A 22,414-nucleotide genomic window follows, 5' to 3' on the forward strand; every position below is an offset into this window, starting at 1 on the left:
CCATCTCAATGCAGAGGGTAGCAGTGGCAATGGGAGTGGGCAGGTGGCGGCCGACACTTTGCCAATCACCTGCCAGCCTGCCCACCTCACTGGCACTACAAGAGCGGTAAGTGGCAGCATCAGGGCAGGTGGGTGATGGGTGACACCCTCCCCCACATGCCCACCCTCCTACACCCACTCACTTGGTAACATGAATGGCCCCTGTGCACGTGCAGAGCGATGTTGCCAGATTTGGCTTTTTTAAAGCCAAATTTTGGGTTACAGCCCATTTGACTCACAAGTATACCCCTTATTGGCCCAAAATGGGTTGCAGATTGACTGACCTGTTATTTGGGAGGCTGGGAGTGAGTGGCAGTGGCGGAGTGATGGGAAGGCAGAGTCGCCACTTGCCTACGGTGGCAGTGAAGGGGGCGAGGTCCCCCTTTTACCTTCTACACGCCACCGCTATGCAGTGGGATGTTGGGGGGTGCCACTGCGGAGGCCATAGCCACAGCTGCGGGAACAGCGAGGGGGCGAGGGGAAGGTTCCCCCTTCTACCTTCCTAAACCAGGCTGCTGTGTGGTGGGATGGGGTGATAGGGACGGCGGCAGCAAGAGTGATCGCCTTCCATCTCCCCATCCCACCACACAACAGCATGGTTTGGGAAGGTAGAAGGGAGGACCTTTCCCCTCACCTTCCACAACCTCCCTGCGGCCACCACTGGTGGCTTGTTTTTAAAAGTAAAAGTAATTGGTACCTTTCCCCTGCCCCCCTGCTGCTTACTTTTACTTGTACGGGCAATCCTTACCAGGTATACCCTTCACAGGTATGCTCCCTTGAGCCCCTCAGGCCAACTCGTAAATTGGGGTTTCAAGCCAGGCTTGGCCTGACTCGAACTTGGACCGACTTCCCTCTGCATTCAAGCACGAGCCTTCAAGCTGAGCCAGCTCCTACTCAAGCCTGCTGCAGCAAGAGAAGGGGTTGTTCGCACCAGTGGCGAGGGCAGGTGAGCACTCCCTGTTGCCTGCCTGCACTACCATCCAGGAGGGCAACCGGACAGGGGTGGTGGAGGACACATGTCATCACCCTTGCCACCAGCTTAGTGCCCTGGGTGGCCATTTGCCCAGCTTTAATGGGTAGGGTGGCCCAGCCCTGCATGCCTACTGAGCAAGCAGACGGGGAGATGAGGAGAGTGTGCCTTGTGCCTGGGAGACTCATAAGGGAATCCAGCAACTGCCTTCACCTGCCATTGCATCAGATGTGGGAGTGTGATTGGGAACCAGGCAGGGGGCATCTGCCATGTCCCTCCTGGCTCTGGGGTGTGTGTTTGGTGTGTGTGTGTGTGTGTGTGTGTGTGTGTGTGTTCATGTTGGCTCTTCCTTTGGGGCTGGCTGGCAGCTCCAGCTGCTATCTTTTCTCCTTCCATCCCTGCCTTGTGAGCAAGAGTTTGGGGGCATTGGGGAAAAGTTCAGTGCCTTTGCCAGTTCTGGGGTTGCCAAGAAAGGGTTGATTGCAGGCTACCAATCAGGGAGCTGCAAAACGGGACTGCAGCTTTGGGCCCTCCAAGTGGTCTCCTTGGGTAATGTGATCACTCCTGGCCACTCAGAGGGCTGCTCTGCCAGAGGCAAGGCTGGAGGACCAACATTGCAAGCTGTGGCTGCCTGCATTGAAGGAAATCTTGTAATGTTGATTGTCAGTCTCTCATGTTATCTGCTGAGGCTTTACCATATGCTTGTGTGTTTGCTGTGAGGCTTGAAATAGGGTTACAGCTGCATGCAGGAAGTTACCCTGTTTTCTGCTTGTGTGAATAGCTTAACCATCTGGAATTTGCCCATGAAGTAGGAGTGAAAACACTACAAGGCAATGCCTTCCACTCCCAATCTCCTCAGACATTCCAGAAGGATACTACAGTCAACAGTATTGAAGGCCACTGAGAGATCCAAAAGGACCAACATAGTCCCTGAAAGCCAGTTTGAAATGGGTCTTGATAATTAGTTTCCTCCAAGACCTGGACCTGGGAGGCCACCATTCTCTCAACCACCTTGCCTAGCCATGGAAGGTTGGAGACAGGCCTGTAGTTGCTTAACTACAGAGGCATCGGCACAAGCATGAACTGTGTTGTCAGAGGTCAGGTCCTGACAAATTTTGCACACTGCCACACAGAACTTGGCAACATTATGCATTATGAGGGGATTTCAGTCAGAAAGTAGTAATGGCTTGTGCAGCCTGGCAACCTTGTAAGTAGTGGGATGATTTATGTTATTTATTTATTTAGCTTTTTTTTTTTACATTTATACCCCGCTTTTCCTCCGAGGAGCTCAGAGGTTATAGTACATGGTTATGTTTATCCTCACAACAACCCTGTGAGGTAGGATGAAACTATTGCTGATGTCTCTATTTTAAAAGACAGTGAAAGAGGATGTGCTTAGTGGTTTCAACTTGCCCAGCATCGCAAGGGTACAATTGTTCTGGAAAGGGGATCTTCCTAAATCTTCTAACACTGCTGAAGGGAGGGTGCTGCAACGAATCATGGTGAAAGCTCTTCTGTGGTTAGGGACCTCCAGCTGTAGTAGGTGACACTATGTACCTTAGGCTTTCAGTAATGGGGAAGCTTGGGACCCTGCCATGCCTAAGTCATTTTGGTGTTCTACTACTACTACTAAACAAATAATATTTATACACCATTCTTCAACCAAAGTTCTCAAAGTCGTTTACATAGAAAAATAAATAATACATAAAGAACAAGATACATGACCTCTGCTGACGTTACCGGCGACAAGGTGGGCAGATCCTTTATATCATGCCAGGGGAATCCGAGGTCCCCTACTTCATCTCTGTACAGTTCACAAAAGTGCCTTTCCCAGAACTCTGGTGGATATAGCTGTCCAGATTTGCCAGGCCATAGCTGGGGTGATCTACAGTAATGTCCAAGAATAGGGCTGAAACCCTCACATAGTATATCCTGACAGACTCACCCCCAACCCCAGCATACATGGCAACATTGGCAGCATGTAAAAATCACAGAGCAGCATGCCAACAATGTCCCCAGGTTAGCTACACATGAAAGGAGCCAATCTACACCTGGCAACACATGTTCATGATGTCACCTTAACCCAGGAACTAGCATAGCACCCAGTAACTGAGTGTCTCCAGAAATCTCTGTAGTAAGGGGTTCTCGGTTGCTGAGGCCAGGGACATCTCATGGGTTATCCTCTCTCAGGAGCTCCAGGCAGAACAGAAAGTAAATAGTTAAAAAACTAAGCCGCCGTTTCCAAAACCGTTCGCCATTTGGAAACTGAGCCAAAATGGCTAATCGGAGGGAGTTCTTGGCACTATGCTGGGGTTGCGAAGGTCGTTGACAGAGAGGATTTATCAATGTACATGGCTAGCATTCCTTCGCTGGATGTCACGCAACTCCGTTCTGAAGGGCACGACTAAGTTATGTCATCTCCTACTCTTTTTACAAGAAGGGCTAGAGAAGGGACTGCGTCCGAATATCCTGAAATGGCAGGCGTTGTCATTGGTGGAATTGCTATCATGAGAAAAGAAGATATCTCAGTCATATCCTCACTTGCGTAGGTTCTTATGAGGTGCCTCACTGATTTCACCTCCAACAGTGCACAGTTTCCCCTCTTGGGACCTACATACTGTCCTCAAGGCACTGCAAGCTCCCCCTTTTGAACCTTTGGCAACTATTCCGATCAGGGTCTGATAGTTTAAATTGGGCTTTTTGGTGGCCATCACTTATGCATGGCGCATCTCGGAGCTGTGGGTGCTGTCTGTAAACAAGTCATATTGTATATTTCAGAAAGAGGCCGTCAGACTCATTCCGGACCCCTTCATGAGGCTGAAATTGGCGTCCCCCTTCCACCTATTGCAAGATGTGTTCCTGCCTTCATTCTGCCTTCATTCCGTCCATCCTATGGTTGGAAATGGCATAAGTTGGACGTTAGGAAGTGTCTTAAGGTCTATATTAGACGCTCAGCCTCATTCAGATTGTCAGACGCTGTTTGTATCATTCAACCCGCGTTCCATGGGGGTCCCAGTATCATCAGCTACTATTGCAACGTGGATTAAAGTGTGTATATCGATGGCCTATGAGGTTCAGAAGTTGAAGCCGCCAATGCGTCTCTCTGCACATTCTACTAGAGGAGCAGCAACATTGGCGGTGTTTCCACTAATGCCCCGGTTGAAGAGATCTGCAAGGCGGCCACCTGGGCATAACCTTCTGATGAGGCGGTGGTGTCTGACAATTAGTTCTACAGTTGGTTTCTGCACTCTGGTTTTCTGGAATGTTTAAGCCTTTTTATTCTGACCTGTTGTTTCTACTGTTTTTGTACTGCCTTTGTCCTCTTATGTCTCCATCTGAAAGAAATGGGTGGGGTCTATCTCCCTCAGGCTCTAGTGGGTGTGGCTTAGTTTTTTAACTATTTACTTTCTGTTCTGCCTGGAGCTCCTGAGAGAGGATAACCCATGAGATGTCCCTGGCCCCAGCAACCAGAAGAAGCTTTCACGGTAAGTGAAACCAATGCTCCATTCAGATCTTCCGCCACATTTACAAAGACTGTAAATAACTACACTTATGAATGACTAACACATTGGCCGCATGCACACATAATGCAGAACCACCGTTCAATGGACCCATGGTTCCACTCCCCACGCAACCCCCGCTCTCCCATCCAAATTTGGATGTAATGGAGAATGCTCTCTCTAAGCCCGCACAGCCAATCACAGCTGGAGTTGAGGGAGGAGCTTCCTGCGGTTGAAGGAAATGCAGCCTGCAGTTCCACATTTGGACATACCGCAGGCTGAGTCCAACCTTTGGTTGCGGTGAAGAAACTCACTACAACCTAGGGGTTCAGATCGGAGTTCCAAACCTTGGGTTTGGCACCACACCAAACTCCAATTGCTCACATTCACATGTAACTTTTGCGGAACCTTTGGCCCCTTCAACTGCAGTTCTGCGTTACGTGTGAATGCAGCCATAGAGATGGAAGGACGAACAGAAACAGAAACAACTTAGTTGGAAGGAGGAGTACATAAAAAACATACCGGGCCAGTTTGCATTTTTCAGCCCATGAAATTAAAAGGGGGGACATGCCAAGAGTGTGCCTGTCCTGACGTCTTTCACAGATGTTCTTCACATCCTCACAGAATACTCAATGTATTCTGTATACTCAATGTGAACATTACTATTTGGGTCGCATGTAGAATGGCAGTTTGATTGAATGTACCCCCCCGATTAGGGATATGCCAGGAGTATGTCAGGACATCTATGAAAGATGTTAGGATGGATGTGTTCTTGAGATCTCCCCTTTTTAATTGCATGGGCTGGAAAAGTATAATCCAAACTGGCCCACCCACATATGCAAGGGTTTGCGATGCCCTGGGGAAATGATACCCATATGAAGAAAAGGAGCCTCTTTTGCCAGGGTGGGAAAGGGAGGTACTAAGATAAGCAAGAAGGGAAGACAGACCTGCATATCCTCACAGGAGCCGCTCCCATTAACTCACAACACAAACCTCTGGGATAAGAAAAAGACAAAGCAGGGTTGATCCCTGCCAGGAGAAATGCCCAGAATGGTTGAATTAAGGACATGGAATCAAAGCAGGTGAGGGTGGCACAATGGGCTTGCTTGGCCTTAGTGAGGAGTTCTGGTGCAGTAGCCTGAGAAGCAGCTGCTGCCACTGGTACAAGGACAAGTTGTCACATGGTACTGATGCTAAGGCAATAGCCAATAGGCCCTACAGAGACATAGAATGGTCTGGACTAAGAGTTCTGGGACTAACACAGGTCTGGAATCCTTGGATGTCACTTTCCCATTGCATAGCAACAACAGGGGAGGGCAATTTGCAGGGGAGAATGTTATGGTCAGAGAAAGTGGATTACATTTTCTTGGAAATGATGAGGCTATTCTCACGCGTGGTGGAAACCGGGCTAAGGTTGCCCAGCCTGGTTTCCACCATGTAGCTCCCGGCGGTAAACCCTCTTAATCCCCCCCTTAAACAAGGTTAGCAGAGCGAATGCTTCGCTAACCTCATTTACCTGGTTGTGTGTTGCTGTGGTGTGGCTCTGCACCACAGCGACTTATGAGGAGACCCCCAACTGGGAGGCTACAACAAGCCTTCCAGCATGGCGGGGGCAGAATACCCCACTCACTCATGCAGTGCATTCTGGAACTTCCGGGGGCTGGGAGGCCACCGATCCCCACTTTGATACTGGTAGGTGTGAAGATTACTAAAATAAAATACATCATCTGGCCTGAGAATTTGCAGAAACTCACTATTCTAAACAGCTATCTATTTTGCACAACTATTTATTTATTTAGTTATTTATTTATTTGATTTCTATACCGCCCTTCCAAAAATGGATCAGGGCATTTTACACAGAGAAATAACAAATAAATATAACAAATAAATAAGATGGATCCCTATCCCCAGAGGGCTCACAATCTAAAAAGAAACATAAGACAGACACCAGCAACAGTCACTGGAGGTACTGTGCTGGGGGTGGATAGGGCCAATTAATCTCCCCCTGCTAAATAAAAAGAATCACCACATTAAAAGGTGCCTCTTTGCCAAGCTAGCAAAGGTTATATATATATCACACCCCTGCTATATATATATAGCTATATATAGCAGGGGTTAGTTAGTTAGTTAGTTAGTTATATATAGGGGTTATATATAGTAATGCTTTCTTAAAGTATAAACTGAAGAAAAAAAGAACCTTTGAGTCCCAGCTGTTAGACAAAATGACCCCCCCTGCCCCAAATCCCTGTGCAGTCCTCGGTCCGCGAACCAGCCTGGTCCATGAACTGTTTCATTAGAGCTGGCAGTGGTTTGGTTTATGCTTTCAAACCGGGTTGAACCAATTCAACCTGGTTTGAGTACTTTACTTGTGAAGGGGAATTCCTCTTTTCAAGCAAAGCGGGGTGATTCCCTATCTAAAAAGGTGTTGAGGCCTCCGGGGGATGGGCTAGAGGGCAACTTAATGGCAGTGGTGGCAGTTTCCTGGTGGCAGCCCCTCTTGGCCCCATCAGTGCTCCCCCCAGTACCGTGGACCCACCCCTCACACCACAGGCAAATTGCATGGTGACACAAATGGCCTCCGCACATGTGTGGAGGTTACGCAAATGACCACACATGTGCAGAGGCTGGAACCAGGCTGCCCACTAGGCATCAGGGCCGCTGCCACCCCCACTGCCACTGGGGAGCTACCACCGCCACAATGGCTAAGTTGCCCTCTCACCCACCCCCTTCAGATCTCAATCCCTTTTTGTTGGGGGATCCCTCCTCCTTGCTTGTAAAAGGGAATCCTTACCGGATTTCCCTTTACAAGTAATGTGGTTGAACTGGGTCGAAATGGTTCAAACTGAACAGAGCTCGGTTGGGTTCAAAATGATCTGTCTCTTACAGGTTGATTTTATGATCATCTGTACAAGCCACTAGGTAGATAAGGTCCAAGACCAGAGCCCTTGCAACAATGTAATTGTATGTCATCAGTAGTGATATTATACAGGTGCAGCAAAACATCTAGGATAATACATTGATGCAGCAACTCATTATTCCAAAGTCTGAAAGGGGTCAGATGTAGGTGGAGAGCAGGAGTTGCAGGGGTGGTTCAAGGGTCATAATCATATACATATTGATAGGGTTAATAACTCTTTTCTTCTGTTACTGCAGCATCGCAACCACAAAATGCAAGTCTTGGCTCACCATGTGTAAGATGTGCTGATGCTTATAGCCCAAACCGTAGGATGCTAACTAGGGCCTGGTTCACACGTGCAGTTCATATACTCACCTGGCTAGTGAGTATCTTGGTGTGGTGGCACTGCCGGCCTTGCCCCCTCCTCTCAACCATATCTCATGTATGATTCTGATGCTCCAAATGGAGCACCATTTTATGCAATTCTTCTTCCTAAAAAATGAGATGGGGAAAGATTGTGTGAAACAAGTTTCTGCAAGAATGGTTGTCTACAAACATGGAACACCTGCATCATACATTGTTATTTCTGTGAGGAAGGAGAGGAAATACATCCACTCCTCCATCATCTGAAGACCTTTACCAGTGGGCCAGGCTTAGGTTGCACTGATAAAAGGGCATGTGTAGCATTTTCTGAAGGAAGGAACCACTGAGAAAGTAGAGCAAGGCCCTAAACTGTCTCCTGAATTTTTAAATTCAATTATACTAATTCATTTTGTTAGTGCTTTCAAGATGCAAAGAGCTTTGCCAATGTTGCCTTTGTTTTTACCAGAACCCTATGATAACAACTGCAGTTAACTGTTAGCAATTGTCCAGACCTCTCCGCTGCCGTCTCTGAGAGCACCTTCCTGTTTTATTTATTGGCTTTGACTGACATAAATTGAAACCAGTAAAACAAAGTAATTGGAGCTTTTCAAAAGCCGGCCAGTTATGCTGATTAGTATTTAGCAATATCAACATTGTACAAATCCCCACTGGTATGTTTCCCAGACTGTGGGAAGTACCTATATCAGCCAGCGGCGATATAGGAAGATGCTGAAAGGCATCATCTCTTACTGCGCAGGAGATGGCAATGGTAAACCCCTCCTGTATTCTACCAAAGACAACCACAGGGCTCTGTGGTCGCCAGGAGTCGACACTGACTTGACAGCACACTTTACCTTTACTTTACTGTGCTTGTGATTATGAAATTTCTGAAACCGCTTGGTTGAGCTGGTTGATGGTTCAGAATATCCAGTTGCTCAGGGAACTACACAGTACACACAAGCAGCGCTACCCAGGCTTGCACAGCCCATGCCAGGTAGGACTGCTTCTGTGCAGCACTGGGATTGGGCCCAAACCCGGTGCTTCCCCACTAGGTAGCACAAATTTTTAGCTTAAGTGGCTGATGCACCCAGCAGTGGGGAAATCCCCCAATGCACCGCACTCTTTGCGCAGTGCATTGTGGCATTTCTGGAACCCGGGATGCATTTGCCTGGTCCCCAGGTAGCCACGCTGCTCCTGGCAGTGGGGCTTGTGTGGGCACGCGAGTGGTGCAGCCCAAGGAATGCAAAGGATTGCTTGAGGGGGAAGGTAAGAGCGACCCTACCTCCCCACCACCAGCCCTCCCCACTCCTTTGTACAGGGTTGTATGAAATTTGTATTTTGACTATTGTTAAGGAAGGAGAAATGATCAGTTTTGCTGCAGTTAATGTCTTTCATAGGAGCAGGCTGAGGAGTGGGAAGAGGTCTTAGGAAGTAGGGAACAAGGCGCAGTAAGGAGCCCAGAAAACGGAAGGAAAGGTGCAGAGTTACTCAGTTCTTTGAGTGATGGCACTAGCTTAACTGAACAGCACATTAGGTTTTGTTCAGTTCTTTAGAGTGCACACAGTGAACATACTTCTAACCAATACACTTATATAAAGGGGGTGGGAGGTTAACTGAAGCCAGTGGATGTTCTATTGCCATAAGTGAACTCTGCCCTTCTGTGATTATTTTGAAAACAATAATGCTCATACCCAAAGCAGTACAATAGCATACTATTTCAGTAACATGCCCCAAACAAAGAATAGCCCATTTAATGCATGTAATGATGAAAGGGATCTCTTGTGGTGGTTTTGTTTCATCTAATGGGATACACAGTGTTCTATGTTTTGAAAGAAAAAAACAGCCTTTCAGAGCTATTTGCTGTGTCTCTGGTTCTGTCTGTTTCAAGGGTTCCCTTTGAGACTCTGGTGTTCTTTCTAGTTTCCAGTAGCAGATTTAGGCTTTGTTTGATCCTGTCAAAGAACATGATCCTGTCAAAGAGAAGCACTGTTATATTTCATTTATTTCAGCAGGAATTAGTTAAGCAGGTGACTCCTATTGCAAGCAGTGGGATTTACAAAAGCTTTGTTTTGGCTGGATCCATTGTCCTTTTTGTTGAAATTCCTTTCTTCCAACTTGTAGATTTGTAATAGTTCCTTCTGTCTAAGCACCCCTTTAGGAATGAGATTAGGCAAACATCTATCAGGTGGTGATTTCTTCATTTACCACTCACAGCTACCTTCATGCTTTGAAACAGTCAACACAAGCAAAGGAAACACATAAGAACATAGGAAGCTGCCACATACTGAGTCAGACCATAGGTCCATCTTGCTTAGTATTGTCTGCACAGATTGGCAGCACCATCTTCTCCAAGGTTGTAGGCAGGTATCTCTCTCATCCAGCCTTATCTTGGAGATGCCAGGAACCTTCTGCTCTTCCCAGAGTGGCTCCATCCCCTAAGGGATGGAGCATCTTACAGTGCTCACACATCAAATCTCCCCTTCATATGCAACCAGAGTGGACCCTGCTTAGCTAAGGGGACAAGTATGTCTGCTACATACCAAATCACCAATGACTGAGCTATTATGTGAAAGTTGCAATGACCACATGCAGTATATCATAAGCATATTAATCATTAGCTGTTCTGCCTGAATTAGATTGACTGAAGATTTGACTGAAATAAAGAATTAACAGGAGTGTGTGCATTATCTCTTTTTTGCATGACATTTCTTTCTCCAAAATAGCAACCTTAAATTACCATTTCTTTTCCTCTTATTGGATAATGTCTGAAACTTTGAGACTGTTGATTGCTCATGGACCTGTTGGACGTGGTGTTCAGTCCAGTGGTCACATTTTCCAGCAGCAATTGAATAACGAGCAATAAAAACACTTGAACATGTTGCAAACCTTGATGCTGAGAACCTAGGAACCTGTGATGCCCCTCTCCCCTTTTTAACTGAAAGTCAGGCATTGACCTGCAACTAGCTAAGCCTGGAGTTGCAAACCTGCACTAGCTATAATTGAGCAGATGGGTTCAAAGAACCTGGGGCCCACAGCTCCTGAGGGCCCCCCAGCTCCACTCCTCCCTATTTTCTTCATTATCTCCCTCACTCCGAGGGGCTGCACGGCCCCCTCTCCTCTAGCTATGCCCCTAAGCCATCAGTCTGCATGGTTTTTAAAGACTACAATCATGTACACACTTCCCTGGCAGCAACCCTCATTTAATACAATGGGACTTACTTCTCAGTACACATGGCTAGGATTGTACTGTAAAATTTACCCTCAAGATATGCTGAAGGCATGGCTTGAAAATGTAAACTAGTAAATGCCTTCTTTCTCTGGTGAGGTTGAGTAGGTACTGCAAAGTGGATATGCTTTTCTTGAAGTGAGGATACGATAGGGAGAACTTTGAATGCTGGACCAAACCAGTGTCTCGGCTGGCATCCCACTCAAGCCAATCACAGATTTCCCCCTACCCCAAGACTTAAGTTCCTCTAATGAATACAATACAATAAATATTTATATACCGCTTTTCAATGAAAGTTTCAAAGTGCTGTATACATATATAAACAAACAAGTACATTTGCAGAATGTGGGATAGCATATACTGTATGCCCCTCTTGGTAGTGCCAATACATAGCATGATTTAACTAGATGGTCTTCCGGAAGGTTGTCAAGTTTCTTAAAATATTTTAGCAGTATCAGATGGACTCTGACAGAGATTGAGGGCAGCCCTGCCTCCATTCTTAGATGTAGATGGCCAGTATGTCTGCTATAAGGTTTGCAAAGGTGGGGGAAGCCATGGCTTGAGCACTTGGAGTGAAAGAAAACAAAAACCACTGCAGTTCCAGTTTACAGATGTGTCTGTATGCACACCTCTGTCCTATGGCCAAGGGCAAGTGGAGGAGATTAAACATTACATCCCACACTGCTCCTTTTATGGAACAATAAGAGAAAAGATACTGGGTCAGATTATTGATACATTCACGGGTTCTGAAACAGAATGTGTTAATTACTTCCTGGTGGATGTGTTTCCTTATGTTAATCATCAAGTGGCCATTTTTGCTGTATTGTCTTTTAAAACCAGGAAGAGAACTGTTATCTGCTAGCCCGGCTATCCATCTGGCTAAGTTCTAGTTCCAGGACTAGCTCTTTTATTCGAGTTGTAGCCATCAGAGTTGTAACTACAGTTAAGTATTTAAGATTATAACTCCTTTTATTTTCATGCATGATGTTTAGCTAGTTATGATGGTTTTTTACTGTCTTGTTATGATATTTTTTATTGTCTTATGTCTTATTAGCTTTTCTTTAAGTATGATGGCTAGCTATTATGTTTTATGTTGTTTTATTATGCTTTAATTTGTGTGTTATGACCTGTGGTTACAGCAATAAACTTACTTACTTACTTACTGGCCATCCAAGGGTGTAACAAGGCTGGAGTGGGCCCAGAGACAAAATTTTAAAATGGTGTGTTGATACACACACACACACACACACACACACACACACACACACACACATGCTGATACACACACACACACCTCACAATATATAGTGCACTCACACTCACATCCCCATTATGAATATGGTGGATATTTATATAGCTATATTTATAACTATATCATTATAAATATAAATATAAATATATTTGTATAGTTATATAGTTAATTATGTAGAAGAATAGGTCATTAATTCACATGGGGTTATGAAATCTCATGGTTCCTCTCTGTCCCTTACAGATGCATTTATACACATGCTACATGGAAGATGCTGAAAGGTATCATCTCATACTACGCAGGAGATGGCAATGGTAAACCCCTCCTGTATTCTACCTAAGACAACTGCAGGGCTCTGTGGTCACCAGGAGTTGACATCGGCTCAACGGCACACTTTACCTTTACATGTCTAGAACTGATAGAGAGTACTTAATACTCAGGAGATACTCTAGGACTGTGTAATTTCTATAGGGCTTCTATAAGTAATTTAGAAACCAGTGAGAACAATGGCTTTCATGCATGCATAGGACCACAGTATAACTGAAATCTGTGAAATTTACTTTGGAGTAAACAAATAAATCCAAGTCATATGGATCCATATGTACATATAATTAGGCTGCTATCCAGTGAAATGCTTTGTAAGAATTTGCCAAGATCGTGGCTGACAGACCAAGCAAGAAAGCATGATCCCTTCCCTTGAATCTCTTTTCTTGGTGAGTTTTTCAAAGGTGGGGGGAACCCCTGTGGCACAGCCAAACTATTTCAACTGCATGAATCACATCCTATTTCTCACTCTTCCAAAAGTGGTGCTGTAGTTCTATTTAAAGGGGGTGAGTGGAAAAGACTTTCAGACAAAGACTTTCAACACTGCCCCCCCTTCCCTTCTGATACTTCCCTTCTGGCTGCTGCACACTCACCATCCAGCCAAGGCTGCATTCAGAGGGAGGGGAGGGGGACTGTCCTCACGGAAGGCTTCTTGCCAGCTTCTCTAGAAAACGCCACTCCCTCGCTTTAACCCTCTGCTTGCCTCGTGCCTCCACCCTCGCCATGGGGAAGAGCGCTGCCGGCTCAGAGTTGCTTCTGCAAAAAAAGACTTTGCTGCATGCATGTTGCCTTTGCTCCGAACCTGGGGTTGGCTTTTCCATGGCACCGTTTCTCTCCCCAGCGGCAACACATGTAGAGCTGAGTTTCCCAGGCTTGTAGCCAGCTACAAAATGAGAGATGTGTGTGTTTGGAGGGGGGGGGGGAATTGTAACCCAGTGATCTCTTCTTGCTCCTTCTGGACTTTTCAAATGCATGAGAAGGGTGCCGACAGGTGCACCTGCCAGCCAGCCAATGAGAGCCTTTCTCCACCAACAGCTGGAGATGGGGAAGGAGGAGCCTACAAGGAGGGAGTCAGGGAGGAAGGGTCAGAGACACAGAGAGAGAGATACTAGCCAGGTCGAAGGATACGAAGGAAGGATCATAATGAAGGAAGCTCTGCGGGTGTTTGGGAGTCATGTGACTTGCCTCTGGGGGGCCCCTTGCCTAATAGTAGTTACGCCCCTGTGGCCATCCAATGTGAAGTCTGTCCTGCTCCTCTCTGTGCTTCAGGCAGACTGGCCACACTCCCCCCCCCCAAAAGGAGTGGGTTGGTAGTGACCAGTTTCCAGCCAGTCAGTGCTATGCACAGAGGCGTATCTAGGGAAAATAGCGCCTAGGGCAAGCACTGAAATTGAGCCCCCTGTCCAAACATCTGACACCCATCTTTCAGATAACTTTACTATAATATCAGCTGAAAAATATGTCAAGCTCGTTAACCTTTTAAAATTTCAAAAACTATTTATCTGTGGACTTAGCCAGACCAAAAAATGCTGGGAAACTACAAATTTCAGTATGCTGGGGCTCATGAAATACCCAAATACTATGAGGAGGTGTACTTGGAAAACTAAACAGAAGTGCCTATCTAATTCTCTACTATGCATTGTAGCATCACTATTACATAAGTTTTAAAAATAAATGGAGAATTTGGCTTTTCCCAGATATTCTGAAAATAATTAAAGGCTATGCAGAGTAAACTGTGTCACTGCTTGGAATATATTCTAGTATTTCAGAATGACAGTTAAAATGAGAGAAAGAGAGCAAGAAACTCCCAGTGGGCCTTAATACTAAGGATTTCACACTGATTCAAAGACAAACTCACCATTAATAACCATATTATTAAGACACCACATTTAACTCACTTATCATAAGAAGCAAAGTAAGAGCAAATGAATACCATCCTAGCTCATAAGCTTCAGCTCAGTATTCTCAAGCCCTGATTCTCTGTACATACCGTGTTTCCCCGAAAATAAGACAGTGTCTTATATTAATTTTAGCTCCCCAAAATGCACTAAGGCAATTAGCGGTACATCAGAAATTACTGCTAGGTCTTACTTTCGGGGTAGGTCTTACTTTCGGGGAAACAGGGTAGTGCCAAACTGAATATGTGTACAGTGACTTATTTTATATTAAATTAATTTTTTTTAACCTGTAGCCCCTTTGGGGCGCTACCTATAGGCCATGGGAGGGGGGGCATCTGCAAAGGTTACCCCTCCCACTGCTGGCCTCTAGGGCCTCGCAGAGACCATTTGAGCATGTGCTGTGGCCATTTTTAAAAATAATTTTTTTTAAAAAAATGGCTGCTGAAAACAAAATGGCCACCGCACATGCTCAAATGGCCTCTGCGAGGCCTGGCATGGCCTAGGGCCTCACAGAGACCATTTGAGCATGTGCAGTGGCCATTTTGTTTTTGGTGGCCATTTTTTTAAAAAATAATTTTAAGAATTTGCGCCCCCCTTCAAGTGGTGCCCAGGGCATGTGCCCTGCCTGCCCTACCCTAGATATGCCCCTGTGCACAACCAGCTTCTACTGCAAAAAAGAACAAGTTTCCCTTGAGCTGTCCAGTAAATAAGACTATACGTTAGGGGTGTGCATGGAACCAGGTGGGGTGCGGGGTAGGACTTTAAGGGCGGGAGAGGGTGCACTTACCCCCTACCCCTGCTTCCCCCCCACCCGCCAGTGCTGGAGTTCTGTAAAATCCCTCAGGGCAGAAGCATACCTCCCTGCTGCCCCTTCCCCTCTTTGGCCAGAAGTACCGGGCACACACACCCAGTGTGCGCACGTGCACCCGGTACTTCCGGCCACTTCTGGCTGAAGAGGGGAAGGGGTGGCAGCGAAGTATGCTGCCGCCCCGAAGGATTACAGAACTCCAGTGCCAGTGGGGGATAAGTGCGGGGCAGGGGGGAGTGCATCCTTGCCCGCCCTTAAAGTCCTACCTCCCACCCCTGCTGAACGTTCGAACTGGCCAGTGTTTTAACCTTTTTGGAGGCTCATAAAAGGGCCTCTGAACACGTTCGTGCACATCCCTACTATATGACACATACAAAAAGGAGCACACTTGCACAGCAGATTCACAGTTGTAATCGTGTACATCTAGGACAATGCTATCTAAAAGAACTTAGGGCCTTTCTCTAGTCAAATTCAGGGGCTGGGCCATTTTCAATCATGTTGTCAATGAGAACATTTATGGAGGGTGGAAGTTGCCTTGTCTTCTGATCATTAGTGTTCCAGCAGAGCACTAGTGCCTCATCATTGCCCTCCTCTCTGCTCTGAGCTTTGTAGGTCTAATGCATGTTTAAGCAGAAGACAATGCAAAGGTAGATACAGAAGCTGAGGTCCTTCCAAATACTCAGAGAGGAAGACAAGTGATTTTCTTCCTCCCCACTAAGCGTCAAGGCTGTTGGGGACCAGTAGCAAGTTGCATTGGAGGAGAAGATCACAAGTAGTATAGGGGCATACCTGCTGTCAAAAACCATGTGCTTTTTGTTTACAAACAAAAGCACGTGGCTGGAGGATGACGTCACAGTGACGTCACAGGGGCAGGGGCTTGCAGCTGTCAAAATGCGCGTACGTCACCGAAAATACATCATCGGAAGGGCCTGAGGAGACCCCCACGTGACTGGAAAAGGTCAGAAGTGGGGGACGTCCTTACCCCCGGAAATCTGGCACCTACCCTACCACGCCTACCCCAGAATATGTCCAGACATGTCCGAAGGGGTGCATGTGACCCCTCTACGAACACATCTAGCCACCCTGGACCAATAGGAACAGGTTTCAGGGTCTGGAAAGGACCGAGTGCGCAGGCGTGATAATGGTCGGGCGGCCATTTTGTGCAACTTTATTGGGCGAAAAGGCCCAGAGGAGACCCCATGTGGTCAGAAAGGGTCAGAAGTAGGGGTACACCCTCACCCCGGAAGTCTGGCCCCCACCCTACCACCCCTACCCCAGAATATGTCCAGACATGTCCGTAGGTGGACATGTGACCCCTCTACAAACACGCCTAGCCACCCTGGACCAATAGGAACAGGTTTCAGGGTCTGGAAAGGACCGAGTGCGCAGGCGTGATAATGGTCGGGTGGCCATTTTGTGTAACTTTATTGGGTGAAACGGGGTCAAGTGACCCCTCTACAAACAGGGTTAGGGGTGGTGCGTTTAGAGGGAAGCCATTTTACAGCTGTACAGAGACGATGGCTGATGCTAGGACTCCACCGCGTGCCACAGACCTATCATCGCCACAGGCATCCACGAAGATTAAGCCTATGCAAGTGCGGAGTCTGTCCTTCCCTCCTATGGGTATGAAAACCCCTCAGAGGGCTGATCTTATTGCTGGGGAGGTTCCAGAGACTAACTTTGCAGCAGGGCCCTCGGATGAGGGTGGTAGACTAGAATGTGATTGCGGGCGCTGTGACACCAGCCTTCTAACCACCATGGAAACTGAAGATGAAGAGCCTCCAACTACCATCTCCAAAGTGGGAAACGTGTGTTCCTCAGATTCTGAAACAGAAGAGCCTGTGAAACAAAAGCGGCTTAGGAAGAAGAGAAAATGGGTGAAGAGCAGACCCCAATTTGATTGGTGCGACAAGAGGTGTTGTGATAGCTCATGTGGAGAGTATACTTATTCAGATGAGTGCGGGTGCGAATCTTACTTGTCATCCCGGTCAAGGGTCGTCTATTGCGAGCGTAAGTGCTGCAGATCGAGCGAAGACTGGTCATCTTGTGACTGCCTGACCCCAGACCCCACCGACCCATGGGCCGATTATTGTAGGGCTGTGTGCTTTACTTCATCATCTGAAAGTGGTGAGGAGGAGGAAACCTTGGATGGCCTTGTGGTTACAAAGCCTGAAGAACCAGACCCCAATGCAGTAACTGGCAAGCTGGTGAGTTGGAGGCGATTTAAGCAGTCTTGTTTTGTTTACTTGTGTTTTTTTAACCTGTTAGTATTAAAATATTTCCCTCTTTTGTGCAGGTACGGGGTGTTGAGAACATGCAACTCAGGGATGTCAACGTGTCCTGCATTTCCTGTGCGTGTACTGATGGGGACCAATAAAAGAAATTTGTTTTAAATATGTGTGTCCATACTTGTGTTAAACAGAACCATGGCAGGGGCCGAAGAAGTTTTAAAGAAAATATATTACAACCCTGGGAGAGTGGGGAGTTTTGGAGGTGTAAACCCACTATTTCAAGAGGCCATACAGCAGAGTAGAGATCTGCGTAAAAGACATGTTGAGGCATGGCTTTCAGAGCAGGATGCTTACACTCTGCACAGGCCTGCAAGGATTCATTTTAAAAGAAACAAGACTGTTGTTTCAGGGGTGGATGCACAATGGCAGGCCGATTTAGTGGACATGCAGCAATATTGTAAATACAACAATGGGTACAAGTACATTTTGACGGTTGTGGACATTCTATCTAGATATGCTTGGGCTGTACCTCTAAAAGATAAAACAGGGAGGGAAGTGGCCGGTGCTTTTAAAGCTATTTTCAAAGAAGGCCGAGAGCCTGGCAAGCTCCAGACAGATAGAGGGAGGGAAATTTTAAATAAACCTGTAGGGACCCTGTTAAAGGAGCAAGGTATTCACCACTTTGTCACCAACAACGATGTCAAAGCTGCTCTTGTGGAGAGACTGAACCGAACCTTGAAAACACGTATGTGGAGGTATTTTACTGCTCATAACACATTCAGGTATATTGATGTCCTGCCTCAACTCCTAAAGAGCTATAACCACAGCTTTCACAGAACCATACAATGCAGGCCGGTAGATGTCACAACCAGCAACGACCTGTCTGTTTGGAGAAGAGTCTATGGAAGCTGTAGCCATAAAAAAGCAAAGTCTCCAGTGTTAAGGAAAGGAGATCACGTCAGGATTTCAAAAATTAAAGGGTTTTTTGAGAAAGGTTATGAACAGAACTACACCACAGAATTGTTTATAGTGGACCGAGTCATCAGAAAAGCTGAACGCCCGGTCTATCTGGTAAAAGACTACATGGGTGAGCCAGTTATTGGGAGCTTCTATCATGAAGAATTATAGAAAGTTAAAGCAGGAGAGGGCAAATTGTACAGGATTGAAAAAATTCTAGCTACAAAAGGCCGTGGCAAAGTAAAATGACATTTAGTGAAGTGGGTGGGGTGGCCTGACAAGTTCAATAGCTGGGTACCTGCTTCAGACCTCTGCAATGGGTGATAGGGGTTTTTACATCACACTCCCTAGTAACGCCAGCAAGAAGACCTTTCCACAGAACGCTAGCTCAGATTTCACCATCCAACTAGCCAGGCCACTGGATCTTCCCGGGGAGTGGGAGGTGGGGCTCTCAGAGATACAGTACCCGTGCACATGGGACACCATCACGACAGACACCCCCTTTCAATATAGCAAGGGGTTAAAGAAATGGACCTTCTACTTACGAAAGGGATATTACTCCACCATAAACGATTTGCTGCACGATATGAATGAAATCACCAGCACCCAGAAGGCTCTAGAGGGGACTACCCTGCTTTATGACTCTGTTACTAGATATATACAGATTATGAGTCCTAACAATGCATACACCTTTTCTGCTGGGGCAGAATTAGCACACATATTAGGACTCCTCCCTGACACACACCCAAAAGAGTTGTCTTACCGATCAAGCATAGCCAGTGGGGTCAAAACTCTGTTTGTTCATGATACAGCAGGCAAAGGCTTCCCTTTTCCTGCAGATATAACAGGGGGGTTCAACACTCTGTTTGTTTATACAGACATTGTAGAGTATCAGATCGTGGGAGACCACCATGTACCCCTTTTGCGAAGTATCACCGTGAAGGGCCTGAACGGTGAATGTGTTAACATTGTTTATGATAAGCCACACTACATCTCTGTCAGCAAGCACCATATTGATACGATCACGGTCCAGATAAAGACGGATCAGGACAAATGTGTGCCATTCCGTTTTGGCAAGGTTATTGTGAAGCTACACTTTCGCCCCAGAAGAGGCCTACAACTTTAAGGGGAAAGAAAAAATGCCAATTCTGAAAACGTATGGCGACCCCGCCCTTTACAAGAACTATTACAGGGCCCAAGCCGGAAGCGCTCTTCCAGGCTTCATGGGGGCCCCTGTCATGTATGGGGCAGGAATTGGGGGTATATTTAGGATCCTTTTCAGGAAAGCTGTACCTCTTTTGAGGCGGGGGCTGGAAATCATTAGGCCACACATCAAAACAGCAGCGCGAGGGATTGCCAAAGATGTAGTGGGCCATGCCTCCCAAGCAGTTCTGAACAGGATGGATCAAGCTTCTTCCTCACAAGGGGGGTCAGGACTGATGTATATCAAAAGAAAATGAAAAGCAGCACGTGTGCAGCTATTAGGACCTCCCCAACCTCTTAAAAGAAAAGGGGTGAACCTGAAAAAGCCTCAGAAGCATCGAAGGCATCCCAAGGGGAAGAGGAAACGTGCTCCCGGTGACATCTTTTAAGTCATAATGGCTTTTATACATTGCAGCTCCGAAGAATGCATGAAATCGGAACTGGACCTTTTCCAAATCGCACCAACACAAACAAGTATCTAGAGAAGCGTATATGTCGAGGTTCCACCGCTTACAGCCCTGACAGACACAGCCCCTCTGGACTTTTTCATTGCGGGGTCTGGAGATTTTTACCTGGATTTGAATAACACGCTTTTATATGTGTGTTGTAAAATTGTCAAGGAGGATGGGACCAACTTGGCACAGGAGTTTGGCTGGCAGACAGTACGCGTGTTAATTGTATGCTATCCATATTTCATATAGTCGAACAGTACATCCCATCTGTGGTTTATCTCGATGAGATTGTCAAATACCGCATACACAATCATGTTAATGGTCAGTTGAAGCGGTCTGGCAAAACGTATCTCAGCCCTCAGATTCCCTGTCTTAATCAGGGAATAGTGGCTCCCGCATTCTTGGTCAGGTGTTAGATCAAAAGCAAACAGTGTGTAGCCTTTCCCATATTTTCTTGGAGTTTTCCCTAGTGACTGGTTGCCTAGAAAGAGACTGCTACAAAGACCTGTGGGATTAGTAGTGAACACACACGACCATACCCTACCGGGAGAACATTGGTTAGCCATCTACCTGCCAGAGGACAACCAGGCAGAGTTTTTTTATTCTTATGGACACCCCCCAAATCACCCACGTTTTCCCAAAGCGATAATGAATTTTTAAAGAAATAATGCCTCTAAGACAGTCTTTCAACCCCGACAGCTCCAAGCTCATGATTCTGTGACCTGTGGCTACCACTGTTTGTTCTTTCTACTGCAGAGGGGTGGGGGATTAACATTTAAGCAGATTCAAGAATTGTATTCTGGGGATTTAGAAAGAAATGACCAGATGGTCGAACTGTATGTTAAGAAAAAAATGCATGCCTAGGCATGTCGCAAATTGTTTTCAAAGCACGCAAGGTTGTGGATCTTGTACTGATTTTCACAGAACAATAAAGTAAGCCTTGAGTCTTTAAAAAGTATACGTGTGTGTGCTTGTATCATTCTTACCCGCAAAGCAGCAACTACCACCCTGTAAAATATATTTCAGAGAAAAAAATTATTTGACACTTTTACATGTTTTAATATATATGTAGCAGGTTACAATTGGAGCCAGTGAGTTCTCACGGGTATTTTAGAAGTCCTGGGTGTAGGTGTTAAGGTTAGAGGGCTAGCTGCAGGGGTAGGATTCTTCATATGCTCCAAAAACTCCCTACTGGTCTGGTTTCCTGCCACAGAGGTAGGCACATTTAACTCTGCCAAACCGTTCATGAACAGATCCCAGCCTTTAGGGAAGCGTTTGGAACGCAGGGTATGAACTTGAGTGAATGCCTTGATCAGATCCACCATGTTGGAACCGTCAACAGCCATCCCTTTATAGACAAAACGCCCCCGCTCATCCCACGCTGTAACTGCAGCATTCTGCCTCAGCTTGTTTAACAAAATATTTGCCGAGTTCCTAGAACGCACAGGGAGAGTGTCCAAGATTTCCTGAAAGGAGGGATCAGAGCTGTGTGTAGCTTCAACAGCTGGCATCTCAGGCTGTGGTAGAAACAGGTTTAGTATTCCCTTTTCGGTATCACCCATTCTCACATGTGTTAAATATTTTTGAAGTAGGCCCTCATAAAGTTTAGCCTTTTCATATTCTGTTAAGTCAGACCTCTGAAGAACACCTTGCATTTCAGTGTCTAAAGCGTAGATTGTAGCAGCTCTGATGTTTTCCTCCTTAGGAGGGTTCCCTTTTAGCAGATCTAACTGGTGTTTGGGGACCATGTACATCTTTTCCGCATACTCCATTATTGTTTGGTTAAAAGGCTTGTTATCAGAGGAATTGCAATACCTAACAGCAGCGCAAGAAACCCTCCAGACTGCTTGAGCAAAAGCTTCTTCTTTCTCAGAGATACGCGCTTGTTACTCAGTTTTTTAATTAATCCACGCTTTTTTCTTAGCACACGCATCTGGTGCGGAGACAATGGAATATTTCCTTTTAAGGTGTTTAGGGCAATCTCGGATATGGCTGATATTAAATCATCAGAAGCTGCACATAGTATGGCTTTCCTCTGCCGTGGAGAGGCATTAATAAGGAGTTTTAAGAGGGCTAGGTTTCTCTTCACGCGGGTAGACATGGCTCTCAGCAGTGGGGTAACAGGAATACCTGTGAAAGCATCAGTGTGACCCCCTTTTGTATTCCCCCTTTGATTTTTTTCTTGATGTATACGACAGGCCATTCGGGAGGGAAAAGACCCGTTCTGACCCTATAATCCTCAGGAGTTCTAGGGTTTAAATCCACAACTAGATAACCATAAGGCTCCCGTGTGGCATC

At 46.3% G+C, this 22,414-nt stretch overlaps 1 protein-coding gene across 1 annotated transcript in view; it reads right to left on the reverse strand.

Annotated features, from left to right (window-relative positions):
• The window catches only part of LOC128333057 (uncharacterized), a 108,790-nt gene that overhangs the window by 64,912 nt on the left and 21,464 nt on the right, over positions 1-22,414 (reverse strand). The window contains exons 3-4 of the mRNA XM_053268126.1: positions 7,781-7,897; positions 2,735-2,894 (exon numbers count right to left, since the gene is read on the reverse strand). Coding sequence (XP_053124101.1) covers positions 2,735-2,894; positions 7,781-7,897 — 277 coding nt within the window. The remainder of the gene's footprint in view (positions 1-2,734; positions 2,895-7,780; positions 7,898-22,414) is intronic.

Source organism: Hemicordylus capensis, chromosome 1 (assembly GCF_027244095.1).
Source record: "Hemicordylus capensis ecotype Gifberg chromosome 1, rHemCap1.1.pri, whole genome shotgun sequence".
Lineage (NCBI taxonomy): Eukaryota > Metazoa > Chordata > Lepidosauria > Squamata > Cordylidae > Hemicordylus > Hemicordylus capensis.